The following is a 21794-nucleotide window of genomic DNA, read 5'->3' as shown; positions in this document are numbered from 1 at the left end:
TTTGAAATACGCTCACAAGAACCGCCTTGCTACTAAAACGCCCAAAAATGCTATTAATACATCTATGACCATGACCCACTTCTACTTTCAGAATACCTATCAACTTCTCGCCTTAGCCATTCTGAATCTTTATCCATCCTTTCTCTGATTCTCTTTGCTCTCTCAAAGAGTTCATCATCATCATCAACCAACCCACGCTTTGTTCCGGTATCGACTGCCATGACAGCTCTAGCTCGCTCTTTCAGACGCTGGATATCTTCATCGCCAGTTGGTGCAGGGAGAAGTAACTGTGGAGCAGGTTCCCTGGCGGGGCTGCTTCTTGGTATTGATTGCTCTTTTGGTATCATCGGTCTTCGAAGTCTAATTGGCTTACCACTACTCTCGAAATATTCTTTTTGGCGCAAAGGGTCTTTCGCTACAGAAGTAGCAAGAGGCGTCCCATTAGGAAGAGTGGTGATGCCTCTGGCTTTCAATCGGAAATAATCCGTTTGTACGCCACTAAGCTGTGACCGAGTCTCGTTTTCCGCTTGATAAGTGGGCAAAAGGTGAATTCGAGATCCTCCATTCAGGAAAGAAGGATCCGAGAGTAGTGAACGTTGCAAAGGATTATCATACTGACTGCGCGTATGCGTGTTTGAACTCGAATCCGATGCGATAGAAGATATAGAAGATTTGAATCGTTTGTTGCCATGTTCGGTATGTCCATTGTACACAATTTCTCGTATCTCGTCCTGTGGGTTGTGTACACCTTCAAGGACCCCAGTTCCTTCCAAGAGACTCCCCAGGCTTGGTCGTCGACCTTTGGAAGGACTGTTTTTCACTCGCTTTTTACCCTTTGAAATGGAAACTCTAAAGTCGTCAACAACGTTCGCCGAAAGTGCGGCTCTGGAGGCTCTCATGCTTTCGGCATGTTCTATCCGAGCTCTTCTAGCTTTGCTCCCCTGTCGGCGTACCCATAGATGATGGGCGTTGACCCGCCACATATTAAAATATTTCACGGCTACTGCGTTACGACGGAACTCATCGGCTTCTTTTCGTGCCAATTCCTCCTCCTCTTCGGCAATTCGCTTAGCCTCCTTTCTTGCTTTCTTAGTCTCCTCTTTCATGAAATTTTCCATTGTTTCTTGTACTAAGGTCTGGACGGTATATGTCATGAATTGCTCAACGATTCCATCCTCGCCGAGGGCAATCCATTTTGCAAAATTGTCTAGTGGGGAGACTTCAGGTGCGGGTATGTGAATAACAGGCTGCGGAGTTTCTTTCACGGCAGGTTTAAATAAATTGTTGAGATCTGGCTGTGGTGCTGGGACAGATGGAGTGGCCTTCGCGATTTGAGATGCAGAAGACTGCGCTACCGGTTCGGATGACATGGATCGAGGTACAGCTTGAAAACTGGAACTCCAATCATTGACTTTGGTCTCAGTAATCTGCGGGGCTGGAGCTGGAGCTGGAGGAGGAGGAGTTTTGATTGCAGATGATTGAGAAAGTTTCAGACTTTCTGTGGGAGTTGTTCGGGGTAGGCTTGAAGAGCCTGGATTGTCTGAAGGCCAACTGAATTTTGGTGGATCTGTAGAAGCTTGTGGTAGTTTCGGAGATGCTCCATTATCTGATGGCCAAGTGAACTTCGCTGGCTCTGCAGCGTTAGATCGGGGCGGCGGCGTATTCGTTGGTGTGGCTGCAAAGGGATTATGCGAAGCAAATGGAGTAGACGCAGCGGCCGGAGCTGGTGGGGCGAATAAGCTAGAGGGAGCGTTTGCATCCTTCGGCTTCTCTGACGCGGGTTCAGTGGCGGGCTGGGCAGTATTTGCCTGACTTGCGGATGGGAAGCCGAACAGTGGCGTGGCTGGAGACGTCGCAAAAGCCTGCTGAGGTGGTGTCTGTGCCACTGGGAAGCCGAGGGACTTTGGCGGTTGAGAAAATGTACTTGCTGGTGAGAATGAGTTCACACCCCCCACGTTGAAAGGTCCTCCTTGGTTGTCCTTCACAAACAGTCCATCGTCGGAACTTAATTCTTCACCTTGAGTTGTCGTTGCCGACACCCTTTCGTACACAGTCGTATCGATCACCTCCGTGAGAGTGTGACCAGTGCGTTTTCGCTCGACAACTTCCACGGAATGGGGCTGCTTGATCGGAGGAAATGGATCAACGACTTGATTATCCAAGGCTAATGATAAGCAGGGATCATCATCCAGATCGTCGAATCGGAGGCTATAAGCTTCGCCAAAGTCAACTATCTCCCATGGATCATCGAATTGCAAGTATTGATTCAGTTTGGCAATATTCCAGTCCTTTGGCTGATCGCGCTGTCGCTGGTAGGCCGATAATATTGTCTTTAATGCGTTCTTCCGAACTTCGTTGAAGTGCATCTCAGCGAAGCAAGCCATTGTGTATGACACATTTTCCCCTTTCAGAATCGTGAAGAAGCGAGAGAAGGCATTTTCAGCAACGTTCAATACCGAAAATGGTTGTAGCGGGCCTCGTGGGCTCCAGATATTTTGTAAACATTCAACTAAGCCAACGGCAATCTTAATTTGCTCCGACTCTCCCCAAAATTTCCACCCCCAATTCTGTACCGTCTCCAGGATCCCGGGATTGCTGCTATTGAGCAGTACATAGTATGCCCTAAATTCGGCTTCATTCTCGCAAGGTATATTTTGCAAATTGCAATCCTCATAAGCATGTATCAGCGAAAGGAGAGACTTGCTGAGTTGTTCAACCTCCTGCTGCTCCACAAAGTTCTCCGGTGCAACGTCAGGCTTTGACATTTGATGTAACGCAGTAACATGGAACCGGGTGATCTTTTCAAGGCAGTAAACTTGATCAGCCAATTCTGGTGGGCTCATTGAGGATTGAAATACGAAATCCCGACGTATTGCACGTGTTCGATCCCACAAGAACTCATGTTGAGCTGCCAGGTTATCATCCTCCCCCAAAACTATGTCGATAAGATAATCGAGTGTTCGTCTGAGTGCAGCAGGCGAGCGGACATCTTGAGGAAGTGGTGCATCTTCTCCTGCGGCAGATCTAGCCAACTTTTTGATCATCATTTGAGGCGAAGGACGCATGGATCCGTCGGGGGCTTGCTCCTTTTCGGCACGTTGAACATCATCTTCGATAATTCTTCGTATGATTTCTTCTTCTGGACACATCTGGTCGCATGTTCCTTTGAAATCTATGGCTTCACTAAGTTTCTTTGGTTTGAGAGGATCGTCGATGAAACCGCCTTTGATGAGGGATGCGCGGACGCGTGCTCGATACTTCTTAAGCTCATCTAAATAGCTCTTTACAGCCGCCTTCTCGCGAGGATCCCCTGGATTTTTCGCATTGCATCGTGGAGAAGTAATTTTTTCTTTTTGTAAAAGGGCGTTAATCTTGGTGGCTAGCTCACTACTTGAGGCAAACGAGGCCATATCCGACGGCGTGGATGAGGTGGTTTCGAAGCCTGACTTCGACTGGTTGGACGCTTTGTTCTTTTTATCTGTAAAGCCATTATTCACTTGTACTGGCTTTTTCAAGGCATTTTGCGGGGCAGGTTTCTCGGGCTTCTTCTCGAATGCGACTTGTTTTGAGGTCGCGCCTCTCGTTCCTTTCAGAGTACTCGGGTTTTGAGAATTGACCAGGGAAGACAAAGGAGTTGTAGAGCCACTCGATGGGGTGCCAAAGGTTGATGAAGGAGATGCAGTACCAAAAGAATTTGAAGAAGCAAATGGGTTTACAGCTGTAGGCTGAGCCGCACTTGCTGATCCGAAGACATTGGTGTTGGGAGAATTGGAGCTGGATGAAGGAGCAAATGGCGAGGACGAACTGCTTTTAGGTCCAGTAGGTGCCCCAAAGACATTTGTTGAAGTATTCGTATTTGTATTGGTATTTGTAGTAAATGAGAACGGGTTGGAGAGTGTGGCGGTCCCCGATCCAAAAGAGTTATTCATATTTGAAGACGTTGCGTTGGCAGGAGGGCCAGTCTGCTCCTCAATTGGTGGAGTCGCGAATCGGACCTGTTTATTGTTATGTAGCCCTCCGCGCGATGAACCTCTTCCTCTGGTATTGGTCGCAGTCCCGTTTTGGCCCCTCTGTTCGCGCTTCGCAGCATTCTCGAGTCGCGCTTTTTCGAATGGATCTGTCGTTGTTGTCGCACTAGGAGGTGGTGTAGCTAAATGATCAAATTTGTGTGAGTTTCTTTCATGACAATAGTAATGTGAATGCTTGAGTTGATGGATCTTTAATTTCTAGCATGGGACTTCCCGTGGTATAGATTGATATTGTCGGTCAATGCTTGTGATCTTGATGGATGTCATGAAAGTGGGATGGCTTACCAGAGGAGTTGTTTGAAGCTCCTCGACCCGTCTGTCCGCGACCTCTTGATCCTCGTGAACTTTTGGAATTTCCTCGTGCGCCTCTGGCGTTACTGCTACTGAGCAGCATGGTTCGTGATATGGATCATGGAGAGACGGGAGAGGACGCGGAGAGGAGTGTTTAGATTATCGTTTTTATTCACTTCCAGTAAGTTTAATTTCAATTTTCGAATTTCCTTCCTCACCTGTCAATTGACCGTATTGAATTGTAACTATCGCAAGCTCAAAGATCTATAATCCGAGAACAAGGTTATCTACGCGCTAAACTTCATACGGCAGTATCGGGAATTCTGCCATTCCTGTGCCACCGCTACCAGTGATTCTTTTTTCTTTTGCAGTACGAAACTAGATTTCAATACCTACCTACGTCGTAGGTACTCGAGTAGTAACATAAAGTGTGAGTGATGCATTTTCAGGGATTGGAAATGAATTCGAAACATATTCCAATGTCATAAATGTGATTGAATACTGAAAATCAATAGGAGTGACTGTCAACGGTACGTTTATGGTTTTTGAAAGATGTAGATGTATATTTCTATTCTATGATAGCCCAAGACAAGTCCTAGATGAAGGCCCCAATATACGCCATGATACCGTTTTTATCTTAGATGTCATAACCTTGGGGAATTCCTAACTTTTCACAGCTTTACCTAAACTCCCTGCACCATGTGAACCAGATACCAACCCACGACTCCTTATTTTTAGATATCCTCACCATTACGCCCTTTGCGAACGATTGGCACGACTGGCGCGACTACCGAAGCTGGTGAAGCGTGCTGGACCAAGACCCATCCTGACCTCATCCAATTGCTCCATACCAGTTTGGTATTTCATTCTCCTGACGTTCTTCTTACCACTCATGGAATGAGTGCCTAGGAAATCATCCAGAATGCCATCGAAGTCTTGACGAACATCACCTTCTACAGTGGAAACGGAAGACGAAGCCATCGAGACGGACGCCATATCATCGAAATCCTCGTTATACTGTTCCTCAATCTTCTCAAATCGTTGATCAAGTGTAGTGAGACCTTCGGTTCTGAATAGTGAAGACGATGTCATGGAGTATGCGGAAGGATTAGTCAAAGCACCCTTTCTCTTCTTGCGTCTTCCGCCATTTGTTGTGGTAGTAAATATAGATGACTGCATATCTGCTTGTGAAGGCGTAGCTTGAGCCTTACTAGACTTTTGATCCTTCTTGAATTTACTGAAGTTTGCCATCCAATCCCCATCGCCATGATCCTCTCGCTCATCATCGTCGATATCTTGGGTTGCAGCAGGTGCGTCCTTGTATTCTTGCGTAGGCTTTGCAGTGGCGTCCGATTCCCATCCATCTTCATCATTCCAAGTTTCATCGAATTCAAATTCATCCAATTCCTCACCATCCTCTGCCAATTTTCCGAAAATTTCATCATCGTCGTCTACATAAGCCTCGTCTTCTAAAGCCTCCAAAACCTCCCTCAACCTCGGATCCATATCGGGTTGGAAACCAGCTAAAGCATCAGGGATATCTTGTTGTGCTTGGTAGGTAACCTTGCGAAGATTCTTGGATGGTAAGATATCATCATCAAGAACGGCACCAGCCTTGTCTCCCAAACTTGCGTTCTTGAGCGCCTCTTCCAAAGATTGTTTTCCCTTGCCCTTGTTCTTATTCTTTGGCCCAGTAGCTTCGACAAAAGTTGATTCACCACCTCCACGGCCCAAATCGCGCATATGTTGCATGTAGTCATATTCGGTATCGTCGTAATACACACCATAGTTTGCGGCTTCACCTTCGTTATCTCTGACACGCGCGATACCTGAACCAAGTTCGGCGGTTAAATCATCGAGTTTCTTTACTTTATTCGGATTGGGTGCGCTGGTGGGATTTAGGACCATGGACGAAACAGATTCATCGTGAATTAACGGATCGTTTTGAGGACGATGAACAAGTTGAAAATGTGTCGCAGTCTTCTTATCAATCCATTTTCCTCGAGCCATATTGCCGGTATGATTTAGTAGTTGTAATGTTGAGAAATGGTTTTATTATCTTTCTGCTCGGACGAGGAATTCGGGGTTTACAATTGCAAACATCAGAATTATAAATCTACATGGAAAGATTTAATTTTCTTAGTGCGAGGGGCTGCTTTTTTAGGCGGGTCAAGCTTCTTTTATCACAGTACTAAGCCGAGAAATTTGCCCCTCATTTTTGCTCGATAATCAGAGATAATCAAAACTCCACCGTAAAATTATAAAATTCAATACTTCCTTCTCAACCCCGCGAATTATTGAAACTTTCTTGTAGCGATTTTATTTTTATTATTACTTGTTGAAAGCACACCGACCCTATTGAAGAACGGATATAAGTGAACACGATGGTTCTCGCCAAATCCAAAAATGCCGTTGGACTGGGAAACAGTTTGATGAATGATAGATTCGGGAAAGGCAAAGGAGCAGATCGCAAAAAGACCACGGCGACTGGAATTCAGAGAACGCACAAGGATACTGGAGAAACCGTATGTATAAACTCGATCAATCCATCTTTCCATACTGAAAGAATATAGTATGTCACAAATGAAAAGCAAGAGGCCAGCTGGGTGAAGATGCGATCGGTTACGGAGCAGGCAGCACTCGATGAATTCTTGTCCACTGCAGAGTTAGCCGGCACAGATTTCACAGCGGAGAAGATGAACAATGTTAAAATTATTCACACCGATCAAAAGAATCCATACTTGTTATCGGCTGCGGAAGAACGAGCTGCAGTTGGTAAGCAGAAGGTACATAAGGAAAGACTCACAGTTCCAAGAAGACCGAAATGGGATTCTACGACAACCCCACAAGAACTTGATAGAATGGAGAGAGATGGTCTTCTCGAATGGAGAAGAGGACTAGCTGAACTTCAGGAAAACAACGATTTATTGATGACACCATTTGAGCGCAATCTGGAAGTTTGGAGGCAGTTGTGGAGAGTTATTGAGAGATCTGATCTTATTGTACAAATCGTCGACGCTAGGAACCCGCTTTTATTTCGATCTGAAGATTTGGAAAGATATGTTAAAGATGTCGATAGCCGCAAGGAGAATCTCCTATTGGTAAACAAGGCTGATATGTTGACTTTGGAGCAAAGACAACATTGGGCTGATTACTTTGAGGCCGCCGGTATCAAATACAAGTTCTTCTCAGCAGCTTTGGCAAAAGAATTAAATGAAGCAATGTTAGAGGAGACTGAAGAAGAAACAGAGGCCTCTGCATCTGCATCAAAGCTAGCAGAGAAGGCGAGGGCACTTGGGCTTGACGACGATGATGAAGATGATGATGATGACAGTGAAGCGGACAGCGATGAGCAAGATGAAGAGGCAGCTGTTGAAGAAGATGATGAGGAAAGCGACAAGGAAATCACTGAAACCGAAAGTACCAGAATCTTGACTGTAGATGAGTTGGAGGCTCTTTTCTTGGTTCATGCACCTGAAGTTCAAGGTGAGGGTTATCATATTCATGCAATTAAATCTAAAGCTAACAAATATAGATTCTGAGTCAGGAATTACTAGAAAGACTCAAATTGGTCTCGTCGGATACCCTAACGTTGGTAAATCTTCCACCATTAACGCCTTAATTGGTGCCAAGAAGGTGTCTGTATCTTCGACACCAGGAAAAACGAAGCATTTCCAAACCATCCATCTTAGTGACAAAGTCCTACTTTGCGATTGTCCCGGTTTGGTTTTCCCAAATTTTGCTACCACCAAAGCAGAACTTGTGTGCAACGGTATTCTACCTATTGATCAACTTAGAGAATTCGTGGGTCCAGCTGGTTTAGTAGCACACCGCATCCCCCAAGGATTTTTGGAAGCATTGTATGGAATGAAAATCGTGACCCGACCTTTGGAGGAAGGGGGAACGGGTATACCAACAGCTGAAGAGATGTTAACAGCATATGCTAGAGCAAGAGGTTTCAGAAGAACAGGACAAGGTCAGCCGGATGAGTCAAGAGCTGCTAGACATATTCTTAAAGATTACGTTAATGGAAAGCTGCTATTTTGTCAGCCTCCTCCATTGGACATTGATCCTTTTGAATTCAATAGAGAGCTGTATGACGAAGGCCATCTACCAGAGAAGAGACGACAGGCTTTAGCATCAATGGCATCATCCGCCGATGATCAAGCTTCCGTTGCAGATTCCGATGTTATTGAAATGCCTCAAGGACCAAAGTCAAAGAACCTTGACAGTACTTTCTTTGCTCAAGGACAAGGTAATTCAGCACATTTACGAATGCCTTTCAGTCACAAATACTCTGAGCAAGGAACTGCTAGCGGGAAACTACTCTCAGGGAGGAAACAGGCAACATTAATAGCTTTGGAAAAGGATGTGGATCCAAATGATATTAAGAAACTGACCAGCAAAAAGCATTTCAAGGGTAATAAACCAGGTGGAAAGGGCAAGAGAAGAGCGAACTATTTTGCTGATTAAAGGTCTGATATCGGTCAGATTTGGGTCATAGAAAGAAAGGATACCTCAATAACGGTGGCGGTTTGCATTTCTGAATGGAGTCAAGGCAGTGATTAAATAGAAATTGAATATCACCTCGGTCAACGAGTTGAAACCTTACCATATGGATCGATTTCTCGTACCATTCGTTTCAGATCATCATGCACAGTGCATCCTATCGGATTCGATGGATATCGTCCCTGGCCCCCACACTGTGAATTGCCTCGGTATTGAACAATTGGCCGAGCCGGACTTGTGTGGAGAAATTTGGGGTAACAAGAGCTAAGAATACATTAAAACAACGAAGAGGAGCTCAATGCTTATATTAATCTTCCATTCAATTAAATATTTGTGAATAAGAAGTTTTGTTCGATACATAGTCGTTGCTATATTTTGAAATTACCTTGAGCTTGAGTTTTGACACGACTTCGTATACATTTCTCCAGATCCCCTTAAAATACCATCCATCATGTCCGACAAGATCCCTATTCTCGTAGGAGCTATTCATCTGATCACGCCTCCTCAAATACTAATCATTATTTTCTTCTAGGCCGCTAACCGTGTGAGCGATCATGCAAAGAAAACACTTGATCTTGTCACAAAATTTGTCGAAGAGAGATGTATACCGTATGTTTGCCACGATACCATTCGATTTCACGTTATTCACCGCACAAAACCACTACTAACAATTCACAGCGCCGACCCCATATTCCACGCTCAACTTGGCGAAGGTACTCAGAGATGGGATGCCTACCCTTCAGTCATCGAAGACCTTAAGAAAGAGGCACAAAGTCTCGGATTATGGAACTTGTTCCTCGCAAAATCACATTACAAAGAAGGGGCCGGTTTCTCGAATCTCGAATATGGATTGATGGCAGAACAATTGGGGAAATCGCATTTGGCATCTGAAGCCACGAATTGTGCAGCGCCAGATACCGGAAACATGGAGGTGTTGGCGAAATACGGAAATGAGGAACAGAAGAGACAGTGGTTAGCTCCATTGTTGAGCGGTAAGATTCGTTCAGCTTTCTTGATGACGGAACCGGATATCGCAAGTTCGGATGCTACGAATATTCAAATGGATATGAGAAGAGATGGGGATCACTGGATCTTGAATGGCTCGGTGAGTTGGAGTACCTTTGATTTCGTTCAGGGGCAAATCAGCTAATCTGTTCTATAGAAATGGTGGTCGAGTGGCGCTGGTGATCCACGATGCAAAGTTTATATCGTTATGGCTAAGAGTGATCCTAACAATCCGGATCAACACAAGCAACAGTCTGTTATCTTGGTACCAGCCGATGCCCCTGGTATTACTATCAACAGAATGTTGTCAGTCTACGGTTTTGATGATGCGCCTCATGGGCATGGTCATTTGACATTCAAGAATGTTAGAGTGCCCGCAACAAATATGGTACTTGGCCCCGGACGTGGATTCGAGATTATTCAAGGTCGTCTTGGCCCCGGACGTATTCATCATTGCATGAGATCTATTGGTGCTGTAAGTTCTAATGATATCTACATCTACCAAAATATTCCAAGACTAATCGTTTGGTAGGCTGAGAAAGCTCTTGATTGGATGCTCATGCGTATCAATGATCCTAAAAAGACGCCTTTCAAGAAACAATTGAAAGAACATGGTGTGATTCTCGAATGGGTGGCAAGATCAAGAATCGAAATCGACGCGGCCCGTTTGGTTGTACTTAATGCTGCTATTAAGATCGATGAAGGGGGTGCAAAGAGTGCACTAAAGGAGATTGGTGAGGCAAAGGTACTCGTCCCAACTATGGCATTGACTGTCATCGATCGTGCCGTACAATCATTTGGAGGAGCTGGTGTATGTCAAGATACCCCTCTCGCATCCATGTGGGCAAACATCAGAACATTGAGGTTGGCCGATGGACCAGATGAGGTACATCTACAGCAATTGGGTAGAAATGAAAACAAAAGAGGAGCTGAGGTGACTCAGAAGATTCACAGACAAATGGAAGCTACGGAAGCTCTGTTTGCGAAGTACAGAGTCAAGCATGTAGAGCCAGGACCAACTGTTCGGGAAAAATCTAAGTTGTAGGTTAGATAGGATTAGGGATTTATTAGTTTGTTTATGCGTACAGGAAAATCAAGACTGAATTTTCACATGACCTACTAGGTACTTTGAGGTGTAATGGTATAATTCTCCAAGTTCATAAAGTCATATATAAAGGCATATATGTCACAAGAAGCATAATAATTGAATAAGATCTATGATATGGGCATGAAAGATTGAATAAATCAAAACAAACAAAACAATCCAACCAAGCGTTCCCATTTTTACGTCAATAATGATTGAGTTTCAATACGGAGTATCCATATGGATGGTTTGTATGCTTTGGGCTTGGGCTTGGATTTGGTTACTTGGAGGGGAAAGTGGAGCAACGGAAGAAATATGCTCATCGTTGCCCAGACAACAAGCGTAAATAATTCCAGAGGAAGATCATAAATTTTCGATTTCGCTACAACTGAAGAACAAATACATAAAAACACATAAAGTCCTCACTTCTACAATATCTGATTCCATCCAAAATCACAAGAACCTTTAAGAAATCCTACCGATAAATACTTCTTCACTAAAATCAAACAACAATCAATACATTCACAAGAACATACACAATGTCTTCAGCAAACGTTCTCTCAAACAAAGACGTCAACATCTCAGCTATGAATCAAGTCAACAGTGTAGTTGATGAGAAGAAGACACCAATTGGTGCTGACCCTCATTCTATGGAATATCATCGTCAAGTGTTGCAGAACAAGATGCAACAGAATGGGTATGTTCTTCTCTTTTTTTGGTTACTTTTACATACACTATTCAGCAATTTTGAGCTTCACCATTCCTTCACTTGTTATCCATCCACAGATAATATTTGAGATACAAGAGCATTCACTAACTCATTTAAAAATATAGGGGTCAAGAGGAGAAATATATCTCCCCATCGGATACCATCCAATCACCAACTACTGCCAAACTGTCCGCTTATCGCAACAAGCAAGTTGGAAAGTGAGTACCATCTTCCGTTATTCCCTTCATCACAAACCATACAGGCATTCGCACAGCCGCGGGCAATCTTGCCATCTCTCAATTGAACACAAAAGACTCCAAGAAACAAGTACTAACAGCACCCCTCCAGGAACACCAAACCTCGCTCTCTCTTCGCAAAGACCTCTGCCAAAAAACTTGCCGCAAATGGTCCACTTTTCGGCAAAGACATCTCAAGCCCAAAACAAACCACAAACGATAATGCCGGCGACGCGATGCAAGAATAGATTTCTCATTCTCTATCCATGAAATGGGATTAATTTTTGTATTTTGCACGGTAGCGGTTCCAATAGAGAGGCGTATAAGTATCACGCGCTTTCGGATTGTTTTAGGTTTTTGACTTTCGTTCTGGTTTTGGTTATTTTCGGTCGGCAAGTCATTGGACAATGATACGCATATTATCAAGTGAAGGATATTGTGACAAATTGGTTTATTGTTAGGCAGGGGTTTGGATGGAGAAATAAGGAAGGGACGGGAGAAATTTTATGATTGTGTATTTCTACTTCGTCTCCACATCTGCGGATGTTTTGGAGGGTAGGGTGGTTTTGGGCACCGCGTGATGGACCTGGATATCACATTTATGCGAGGGACGCATGAGCATAGTACACTTCCTGGCTGATTTGAGGATATCATGACTCAACTGCCTTCGTACGTTTGGGTATTGATCATGAGGCGTTTTGGGATACTGTTTCCTTTCTTCCTCTTCTTTCAATGGTTGTATTACTTCTTCGGTGGGACGGATATCAAAAGGAAAGGCTTTTGATAATCTAGTTAAGGTTAGATGGGTTAATTTTATGAGAATTCTCTCTTTCTCTACTTTACATTTGACCATGGTCTATGCAATTTTGCTACCGCGATGATTTTGTATAATATGTATGTCTATGGCATGCTTAATTTCTGCTTCACGCGTGAACGGGCTAGCTCACCGTACTACGTACCTACAGTAAAAGAGTGCGAGTTCAACATCGGCTTATGATACATACTTCTCTTTGATCAGCAGTCTTCTATGATCTTGTCTGAGACTTTTGTGTAGAAGATTTTGAAAGAATGAACGAAGAGGTATCATATATCTGTGATTGAAGTCGGTTCACTGCAGAGAATGAAACCGAGGCCAGGGCTTAGGAATGGGACTGAGAATAGGACTGGGAATGGGAATGATGTTAGGATAGGTTAGACTTTATCTGGGGTATGCTGCGTGCCATGCGCTGTTTTTGTGTGCTACGTGAAAAATAGGAAATAGGAAAATTCTTCGAGTGGTTTAAGCACGATACTCTGGCCTCTAGCTTTGGAATGTCAAGTGCTCATGCATCATTCGTCGGACTCAACGGATATAGTCCCTACCTAGTACTTGCACAACATAATACACAATGTCAACATCAAGAACATCATGTATCAATAACCATAACCATAAATCTTTCATTAAAAATCGTTATACTAAATATCCTTTGAAATTCCCGCAGTGAACAGAACAAACTCCCGAAAAAAAGTAATACTCCAAGACGCATGTCCAACCTCTCGTTAAAACTTTTCTCGGACCAAATAGGCCATCCTCATTGTCATTATAAAACATTAGGTTAGGGTAGCTAATAAAGATTGATTTCCTTCAAAAGGGTGCTTGCGGGTAAAAAGGTGCACCGGCATAATCGAAACCTGTTTCGAGACTATTTTGAGGGTAAGGTTCTATGGGATGTTAGTTCAAGTTCCTTTTGAGCGAAAGCCATGAGTGACGGAGCGAGAGATGGGGGTATCAATCGATGAGCAACACACAAGAAACGAAAGTGGATATTAATGACTTACCCCAGAAAATTGAATCGAATAAATCCATCGGTGACATGTTTAATGTCTGTTCTACAGACTGCATATCACCACTCATATTGTTCATAGGCACTTGTTGCGCATAGTCCATACTGTGTGTCTGTTAGTGAACAACCTCGGATAAATTTATCTGAAAATAGCAAACATACGGTGGTACTATCCCATTTTGCATAGAAGCCATAGCAAGCGCAGCATTTTGTTGTTCATATTCACTTGTAGATTTGAAGTCTGGGCCCTGTGTTATCTGAGCTTCCGGGACCATAACCGATTGTTGTTGAATTTGTTGTTGTTCAACCACCCATCCATGATCATATATATTTTTCAGAGCAGCCAAAGCCCTTGATAGAGGTCCGCTGAGTTCAATATCCTTATCTGATTTGGGAATGGTAGATGGTTGTTCTTTTGCTGCAGTAACCGACAGAGCACTTATTAGATCTCCTTGTAGCTGTCGAACTTCCGGATCTGTTTTAGTTTCACCCAAGATCCCCAGGAGAACTGCGGATGAGAGGCCATGGTAGGTGAATGCCCATGAACGGGTGGGTATAACGCTCAATGAGTGCATCTTCAAGTACATCCTAACAGTCTCTGTGAGATTTTGCTTACACTTTTCTGCGATGATTGCCTTCTGGTCAGAAGACATTCCATTTTCACCGCGTCGAAGAGCGGGTCGGCATAACACTGAGACAACAAAAGACGTGTGAAGACGAAGTGCGAAGTATTGTAATCTATCTTGAACTGTCCTGCATTTGTCTTTAATGCGGAGTGCTGGGAGGACTCTTTGACGAATGTTCTCAACGTCGACTGAATTGGCGATGATTTGATTATAATCGGGCTCAGATACCGAATCATTCTTGACGAAATCCAATACTCTTTGACATAGATGATACATAGCTTCTGTGTAGGTGAACCCCTCCGTCAAAGCAATGGGGCTTAGAGGGACTTTACATCTCGTGATCACAGCGATTGGAGATCGGTCAAATGACAGTGAGAGTAAACTATCTTGCCAGACGATTGTCCACCTTAAACCCGTTAGATTAATAGAGAAACACGACAGTGAGTGAGTGAGTGAGCATACCAAAGTTTACGACGAGGTAAGTCATTGTCCTCAGAAGATGTGAATCTACCGCTCTCATTAGGACCTCTATGAAGGCCTAGAGCTTGAGCAAGTCTGCAAGTAAGACCGATCAATGCCCACGAAGCCTCAGCCTTCATATCATTGGCTAGAACAAATCCAAGAATTAAAAGTGCTTGCAATGAATCCAATGATGGGCGAATCAAGAAATTAGATAGCCTTAGGCAATGGAATGATGTTTGAACTGTATCTGAGATTAGTCTCCTATCATATTCAAAGATAAAAAAAAGTATTCGGCTTACCAAAAGATTGTGAGGCTGCTACACGTCTGTGATATGTAGTTTCAGCGTAATTTGATGATACAGCAAGAACTGCGAATAGCATCCCAAGCCAGGCTGACGATACTCCCTTTTGATTCGGATTCCTACTCTTTGCAGAACTAGCCCGATCTTCTAGGTATATGCACAACTTCGTCTCAAAGTCATCAATATCGATCAGCAGGCCCCAAAATGGCTGAACTATCTGTTTGTAGATTTGGAATGATCTATGGGAATGTTAGCTGTGATTGCAACTTGTTTACATCTTCCGTGCAACTGACTTTAAGACATCTTTGTCCGACGGTAATGCCATAGCAATATCATGTCTTATTTTGTTCATGTGTTCTTTCGACATAAAAGGATACGGAGCCGTTGATATTTGTAAACCTAGTATAGGCATAATGTCTTTCCGAATGACATCGTGGTCACCTTCGCCCGGTGATGATCCAATCTGAGCCTCTTCACTCAAAAAAGCTGCGATTGAATTCTGCCCAAGATATCGTGATTCGTTTGGATCATCTTCTTCTGTGGTGATATTAACTTCAAATTTCAATCGGTCTCACAATTGTTTGGTATTAAAAACACTTGGCCCCGACTCAGGGGGTGTAGATGGCATGGCTTCAAATAACACATTTGTCGGTATTTGAACTTCTTGGCAGAGCTGATATGAATTTGAATTTACCTGTTGTTCTTGGCCAGCCGTCTTCCTTTCTACCAGAGTAATCACTGGCACTATCTGGGGTACGGGCTCTTTTAACTCCAGCTACTGAAGCCGTCGGTATCGTCTTCCCGAGATCCCGATTCTTAGGATTGTACGAACATAAGAGAGCGTGATCCCTCTTCACACAATTCTCACATGGGTGTTTATTATCACATTTGACCTTGCGTTGCCTGCAAGGCCAGCAAGCGGTCCCTAAGACTTGTTTAGCAAGTTGCCTATGAAGGATTCTTGACTTGCCACTGTCCAGCCAAGAATGGGGAAATGATCCATCATACCATATCGAACTTTACGATGTGAGTGTATGATCCTATTGGCCTCATCAGGAGTGATGGAAGCTTCGATTGGTTCTGATGGTCCTTCACTCATGGTCGTCGCGAAACAATTCCATTCAATTCATGAAAGTAAGGTTGGGAATGCCGAGGGAATTCCGGAAAGTGCTTATCTTACTCCCTCAACTCCACAGCTAGGTGATATTTGGTTTAGCTTAGCACGTGATAGATCGCTTGACATCGACTTGGCAATGTAACACAATGAAGGGGAAAATAAGAAGATGTTGATCTCCTCGGAAAAAATTCAAGTAAATGGGGATAAAATGACCAGAAGGATTCAGAGGCATGATAAATCATGCGAATATGAATGATTATACAATCAGAATTATGAAAATCCTCTCTAGATCGCTTGATATACCTATCATCAGCAATCATTCAAACATAGCCGGCATAACCGGGATCCTTACATAGATTAAACTCCGAACGACGGATTCATGTCGGGATATGATCTTTACGCTTCTCTCGCTCTCTGAATGTTGTCAATGATTGGATAGCTGAGAGTCGTTGGTCAGCCCTATGATGTTAAGTGACTTAGGTTGCATCTACGTCAGGAACAAAAGTGGTTCCTCAAAAACATCTGATGCTACACTCGTATGGAAATTTTCAATAAGGTGGTCTTCAACATCATGTTTTCGTTTGTGATTCCAATTTCGATACGCATCTTTCGTTCTATTTCACTCCATTGATATGAAATTCCAGCTCACACTTACAATTTCAGTCTTCTCAATCTCAAAAAGCTTGAGATTATCTGTCAATTGCCTACTCACTAAGGTTATAGTATCCCTCATTACAGGCTGATGCTACACTTACGCACGGTAATCTTAACTCTTCAATTCCTAAATGGTGAAAATGACGGTGGGTATGTGCGTCGATTTGGTCTAGCTCGTCGCCCACATATAGATTAGTTTGAGGCTACTGTTAAGTCCGAAATTCTGCAAGAACTTGAATCAAGCTTTTGTGCCTCGAAGAGTCCCGCTCACCATGCATTTCTATATATTCTTGCATTAAATCCTCTTTGAGACTGTTACAAACTTCTGAAAAGGTACTAGTGGTTCGAAGACACATACTTCTACTGTTTTTTTCAAGAATGCAAAATCATGCATCATTGCTGGAATGATCGACTTCTAGTCAAATATTAATACAGTCTCCCAGCACCCATTCTGGAACTTGCACTAAAACTTCAAACTTAGGTCAAATTACACATACAGTCTGAAGAGGCTTTCAATGCTATTGTATAGAACTATTATATGGTGTTTCTAAAGGATATTTCCTCTTCTCCGAGCATTCGCAGTCATCCAGAACTCTCTGAAATGTGAAAAATAATGATCAAAGGGTCACTTTGGAGATTCAGCTGAAACTCATTCCCGTATTTCAATGTATACGAGGTGAAGTTAAATTTAAGCTGATAGCTAACATTTCTTTTGCCGATTGATTCCAATCAAACCATAATTACATTGATTTGATGCGCAATCTTTTGTTCGTGGTGGATGAATGCGATGCTTCTCAAAGTCAAAGAGACAACCCATTTCTTCCCTAGGGCTCTGGGCTATTTCTGACCTCGGATCACACCTCTGGTCAACAACTAAAGTATTTAGAATCGAAACCATTCAGATATGCGTCAAAATATTTCACATACGTCATTCTGTGACGACAAAGCCTTGATTGGTGAGAACAGTAGCTTTGGTCTGGGTCAACTTTGGTCTAGAGGGAGGAAGTCTTAACCGGCTAGCTTAGGTTGATAAAAGACATTCAATGTCAGGAGAATTTTACTTGTTAATCACATTACTACCAATATTTTGTATTATAGTGTGTCTAGTATCAATGTTCAAGATATCAAACCTCAACAATCACAATTGGATCTCAAGTGGGATACTGCAATTATGAATCCAATATACATAATGTTGACAACGTTTACAAAGTTTTCTGTCTTGTTCACTCAAAGATTCACACATTCAATATATTCTTCTACTTGTATCTTTCTCTCTCCCAGATTCCTATATAAAGCCTCCTTCTTCCCGACTTCCTCCTCTTCTTCATTCAACAGATACCGGACATCGAACGAACTCTATACCAATATTTCCAGATACAGACTAACAAATAAACAAGACACCGACTATCAGTTGCCATGTCTTCCAGAGACATTTACGACAAGGCAACAGTCTATAATCCTGTGGACACTCGCACCAAACCTCCTCAAAGTAGCAATCCTTCCAATAAGCTTTCTTCCTCTCACTCCAAAGTTCCTTCCTCCAATCGACCATCTTCTTCCGCTGCCCCAAAAGCATACACTACACTCGAAAGAGACAATAAATCGACAAATAAAGGTATGTCTCAACAGCACACCTTACTTCAAAGAGATGGACAGGCTTCTTCTTCCCGTGGACACACTTCAGGTTCTCATGATCGTACTCAGCTCAACAGAGACCAACAATCATCATCAAGCTCAAGACAGCCAAGCATGATGCGCGCAGCAACAACTGCTCCTCCAGATGCGAAGAGCAAGTTCAAGTCTCAGCATGATATTAATATGGCCTCTCAACAAGTCAGATACCAGGAAATGAATTACGAAGAGAAGAAGAAACAGGACGAATGGGTCCGTAACTTCATTGTCTATGCCGGACCATGCCCATTTGGGTACGGCTGGGAGCGAGTCAAACATGGATATGTCTGTAATGGCGGGAATCATTTGTGCACCGATGATCTTCTGGCTGAAAGTAAAGGCGGCTTTTACATAGGAACTCTCGAAGCCGGATGGTGGGGCCCAATCTACGACTCAAGCAAACATTTACGATTAGAGTTCGCAGAGACCATAGTCTGGGAGTACGCCAAGAAGCACGGATTAGACCCAACAGTGGCTCCCGTAGTCCCACCACCTAATATACCAGCAACTCATGAAGTCCACCCGGGATTTGCAAAAGCAATGGCAGGTCTGGGACCCGTGCCACAAGCTGCCCCAATTGATCATGTCCTGGAGAAATTCAAGCGAGTAGGTGAACTTGAGAGAATTGTTAGATCCTATCATATTTCCGGAACATCAAGTCACCATGCGTCGAATGGCCATCACTTATCCAGTGGCCGTCACACATCCAGCGGATATTACTCATCCGGAGTAACACCTCAGCTCAGCACCCTCTATGGACCAGGAGGTCTACCAAATCGACTTGCAATGAGCACGAGCAATGGTTCTCTATCCCAAGGAGGTCAACTCCCACTTGGATATCTACCAGCTGCTTATCGCAATGATCCATATGGACAGGGACCAATAGGCCGCCGCAGATATTAAGTCTGAGAAAGTAGAGGAACGACTTTGTGTACTACGCTATACTGCGTTCTGGGGGATACTAGATGACGACGGCGACGACGACAATGATGGTAGTAATGCGTGACTTTGGATAAAGATACAGATATTAGATAGTGCAATGCGAGACGTTATATTAAGACAGTGGAGAATTTGAATATGCATGTGAAATATCTCTTAAAGAAAATAACAGTCATTTCCCGGCTTCCGTCGCATTCACATAGCACTACTTATTATTCACCTCTAATTCCAACACCTTGAACGGAATTCCCTTCCCAGATCTTTAAAGACTGCCCGCGTGATCGCGGCAGTATCTCCACTTTCCAATCATCTTCAAAGTATCGATGTCATCGCTGGCAATTCGATTACAGTCGCGTGCATCAGTTGTACACCTGATGATTCAGATTTAGGGGGCTCTCTATAATCGCCCGGTTGGGGGGGGGGAGGGGGGGGGGGGGGTGATACCTTTAGTATTTGAGTTAAAAGTGAATGTGAGAATGTGAGAATGTGAGAATGTGAGAATGTGATTTGACTTTGGTTTCTGAAACAAATAGCAGATATGCCTGCGGTTTTGAATTGTCTTATGGAGACGAGTTAATGAGGAAGGGGGGCAAGAGCGAAGACAAGAAGGACAATGTAATGGCATTCTATTCCGAGTACAAAACAATCAATCATTCCACCAGATTCGATGAGCAAGCCAGATCAATTGAAATTGTTTAGAGAAGGTCCTTTGATCTTCAGAAGACAAAGTATCAAGATTTGAAAAGAGAGCTCAAGCGCACTGCGCGTAACGCTTCGTGCAGAAGTTTTACCTGTGGCTATTAATCACACACAAGTACTTACATATCTTAAAGGTTGGGATCCGTGTAATCCGCGAAAGCTTAGTTGCCTTCGAGAAAGCGGCCTACAAACATGTGATGGTTGTGCAAAAGTTCAGGCTCAATGGGTATAAACTTGTTCAGGCAATTACCGATTTTTCAACAGCAAAATGTGACGCACTATGCCACTTCAAGAGTCCCAACAGCTGAGCCCTGTAGCGATATATTCTATACGAGTAATATCAGGGGCTCAAAGTTGACAATAATAGAAACAAACCCAGACGCTGGTGTGGAATTTCTGGTTGATGCGAAGTATCCGCCACCGACTTTGAAAGCGTTTCTCAGCCCTAAAATGATCAAGAAGACCATGAAACTACCAAAACGAGAAGATCTCTGGAACTATAGATGATGAAGGATTTGAAATTGTGTTGGCTGCAAAACAATTCCACTTTGATCTGCCGGAATGCAGCATTACTTCATGTTTAGTTGACCTCACATGGTCATTCGGAAGATTAGGTTGATTTGACACTAGACGTTGCAATATCCCATCGACAGTGGCTAGTGAGCACAGCTTTAGTGGGCAAGAAATCGATGCACTTATTCAACTGCTAAGCTGTAATCTAGACCTCATACCCTTGAGAATGACTCAAGTTGTCTGCACACTGTTGACGAAGATGCTTCTGATAATAATCATACTAGAGTGATTGGAGATGCAAAAGATCACTTTATCCGCCAGTTGTCGAGAACGGGTGTAGATCGGTATGAGCATGGTAGAAAGTAGCCCCTCGATTTATTCACGGCAATGGTGATCTCGGGATACGCTTTTGGGCAAGTCTGCTTCTTAAATTAGCTTTTCGATCTACAATACCCCGCCTGCTGTCTGACGCGATCTCTGGTGGATACTACACACCTCAACTTGATCACTGACTCAGGAAAACTTGATATCGAAATGTACGGCGAGTCCCGACCATCGATTTGATCAAGTACATCTTCATGAATCAAGGATTTGATCACCCATCAGATTTTTCCTCCTGGTCTCCTGCCATATGCGTGTCATGTATATCTATGATAAGATCTTCAAGCACATGTATGCATGTGTTGCCAGAAGAGGCAAACCGCCTAATCCCAAACAAGCAGCTTTAACAAAATCCGCGCTTGGGATTGGGACTTATGTACCTGCCCAATCTGCCGCAATTTCATGCCAACCACTATGACTGGTAGATCCAGGAAGTCTACTGCCGGAGTGTGTTACCAAACTTTGGAAGAACAAGAACATTGTTTCTGCTCATGATAATTATGAACACAACAAGTACCGGAGTTCCTAGTGCGATTTATAAGCATTTCTTGATGATAGTGGAAACGATTAAGACGAGACCAGGCTCTATGGCTGTGAACATGAGGAAAATCAAGGTGATACTGGATAACAGGGACTTTTAATGCTATACTGTAAGCAGGATCTTAGACAACAGAGAAAGGAAGTCAAAGTGCATGCCATCTGCCCTCATATTGAAACTCCGAAATCGTACTGGTTATATCGAATC

General features: G+C 43.5%; 7 protein-coding genes across 7 annotated transcripts; 4 read left to right on the top strand and 3 right to left on the bottom strand.

Annotated features, from left to right (window-relative positions):
* Positions 1 to 62: 62 nt before the first annotated feature.
* EAF02_007905 (uncharacterized protein) lies at positions 63 to 4422 on the bottom strand (the record flags this gene model as incomplete). The annotated part of the gene is made up of 2 exons (XM_038903953.1): positions 63 to 4150; positions 4314 to 4422. 2 exons carry the CDS (start codon positions 4420 to 4422, stop codon positions 63 to 65), a joined length of 4197 nt encoding a protein of 1398 aa, XP_038756234.1.
* A 647-nt stretch (positions 4423 to 5069) lies between these two features.
* EAF02_007904 (uncharacterized protein) lies at positions 5070 to 6329 on the bottom strand (the record flags this gene model as incomplete). Its single annotated transcript, XM_038903952.1, has 1 exon — positions 5070 to 6329. One exon carries the CDS (start codon positions 6327 to 6329, stop codon positions 5070 to 5072), a length of 1260 nt encoding a protein of 419 aa, XP_038756233.1.
* A 374-nt stretch (positions 6330 to 6703) lies between these two features.
* EAF02_007903 (uncharacterized protein) lies at positions 6704 to 8792 on the top strand (the record flags this gene model as incomplete). The annotated part of the gene is made up of 3 exons (XM_038903951.1): positions 6704 to 6844; positions 6893 to 7805; positions 7855 to 8792. The coding sequence occupies 3 exons, from the start codon at positions 6704 to 6706 to the stop codon at positions 8790 to 8792; spliced, it is 1992 nt and encodes a 663-aa protein (XP_038756232.1).
* A 487-nt stretch (positions 8793 to 9279) lies between these two features.
* EAF02_007902 (uncharacterized protein) lies at positions 9280 to 10878 on the top strand (the record flags this gene model as incomplete). The annotated part of the gene is made up of 5 exons (XM_038903950.1): positions 9280 to 9303; positions 9361 to 9437; positions 9507 to 9933; positions 9991 to 10308; positions 10366 to 10878. The coding sequence occupies 5 exons, from the start codon at positions 9280 to 9282 to the stop codon at positions 10876 to 10878; spliced, it is 1359 nt and encodes a 452-aa protein (XP_038756231.1).
* Positions 10879 to 11456: 578 nt separating this feature from the next.
* On the top strand, positions 11457 to 12110 carry EAF02_007901 (uncharacterized protein; the record flags this gene model as incomplete). Its single annotated transcript, XM_038903949.1, has 3 exons — positions 11457 to 11614; positions 11752 to 11844; positions 11975 to 12110. 3 exons carry the CDS (start codon positions 11457 to 11459, stop codon positions 12108 to 12110), a joined length of 387 nt encoding a protein of 128 aa, XP_038756230.1.
* A 1095-nt stretch (positions 12111 to 13205) lies between these two features.
* Positions 13206 to 16406, bottom strand: EAF02_007900 (uncharacterized protein). The gene is made up of 8 exons (XM_038903948.1): positions 16084 to 16406; positions 15770 to 16000; positions 15369 to 15612; positions 15073 to 15314; positions 14774 to 15014; positions 13848 to 14717; positions 13681 to 13790; positions 13206 to 13563 (listed from the first exon to the last, which is right to left on the bottom strand). The coding sequence occupies exons 1-8, from the start codon at positions 16172 to 16174 to the stop codon at positions 13487 to 13489; spliced, it is 2106 nt and encodes a 701-aa protein (XP_038756229.1). The 5' UTR covers positions 16175 to 16406; the 3' UTR covers positions 13206 to 13486.
* Positions 16407 to 18262: 1856 nt separating this feature from the next.
* On the top strand, positions 18263 to 19420 carry EAF02_007899 (uncharacterized protein; the record flags this gene model as incomplete). Its single annotated transcript, XM_038903947.1, has 1 exon — positions 18263 to 19420. One exon carries the CDS (start codon positions 18263 to 18265, stop codon positions 19418 to 19420), a length of 1158 nt encoding a protein of 385 aa, XP_038756228.1.
* Between the last annotated feature and the right edge of the window lie 2374 nt (positions 19421 to 21794).

The sequence above is a fragment of the Botrytis sinoallii genome (genome assembly GCF_014898435.1).
Source record: "Botrytis sinoallii strain Bc 23 chromosome Unknown BSIN_014, whole genome shotgun sequence".
NCBI lineage: Eukaryota > Fungi > Ascomycota > Leotiomycetes > Helotiales > Sclerotiniaceae > Botrytis > Botrytis sinoallii.
The sequence above is the reverse complement of the archived record's forward strand: the minus strand, read 5'-3'. Positions and strand labels throughout refer to the sequence as shown.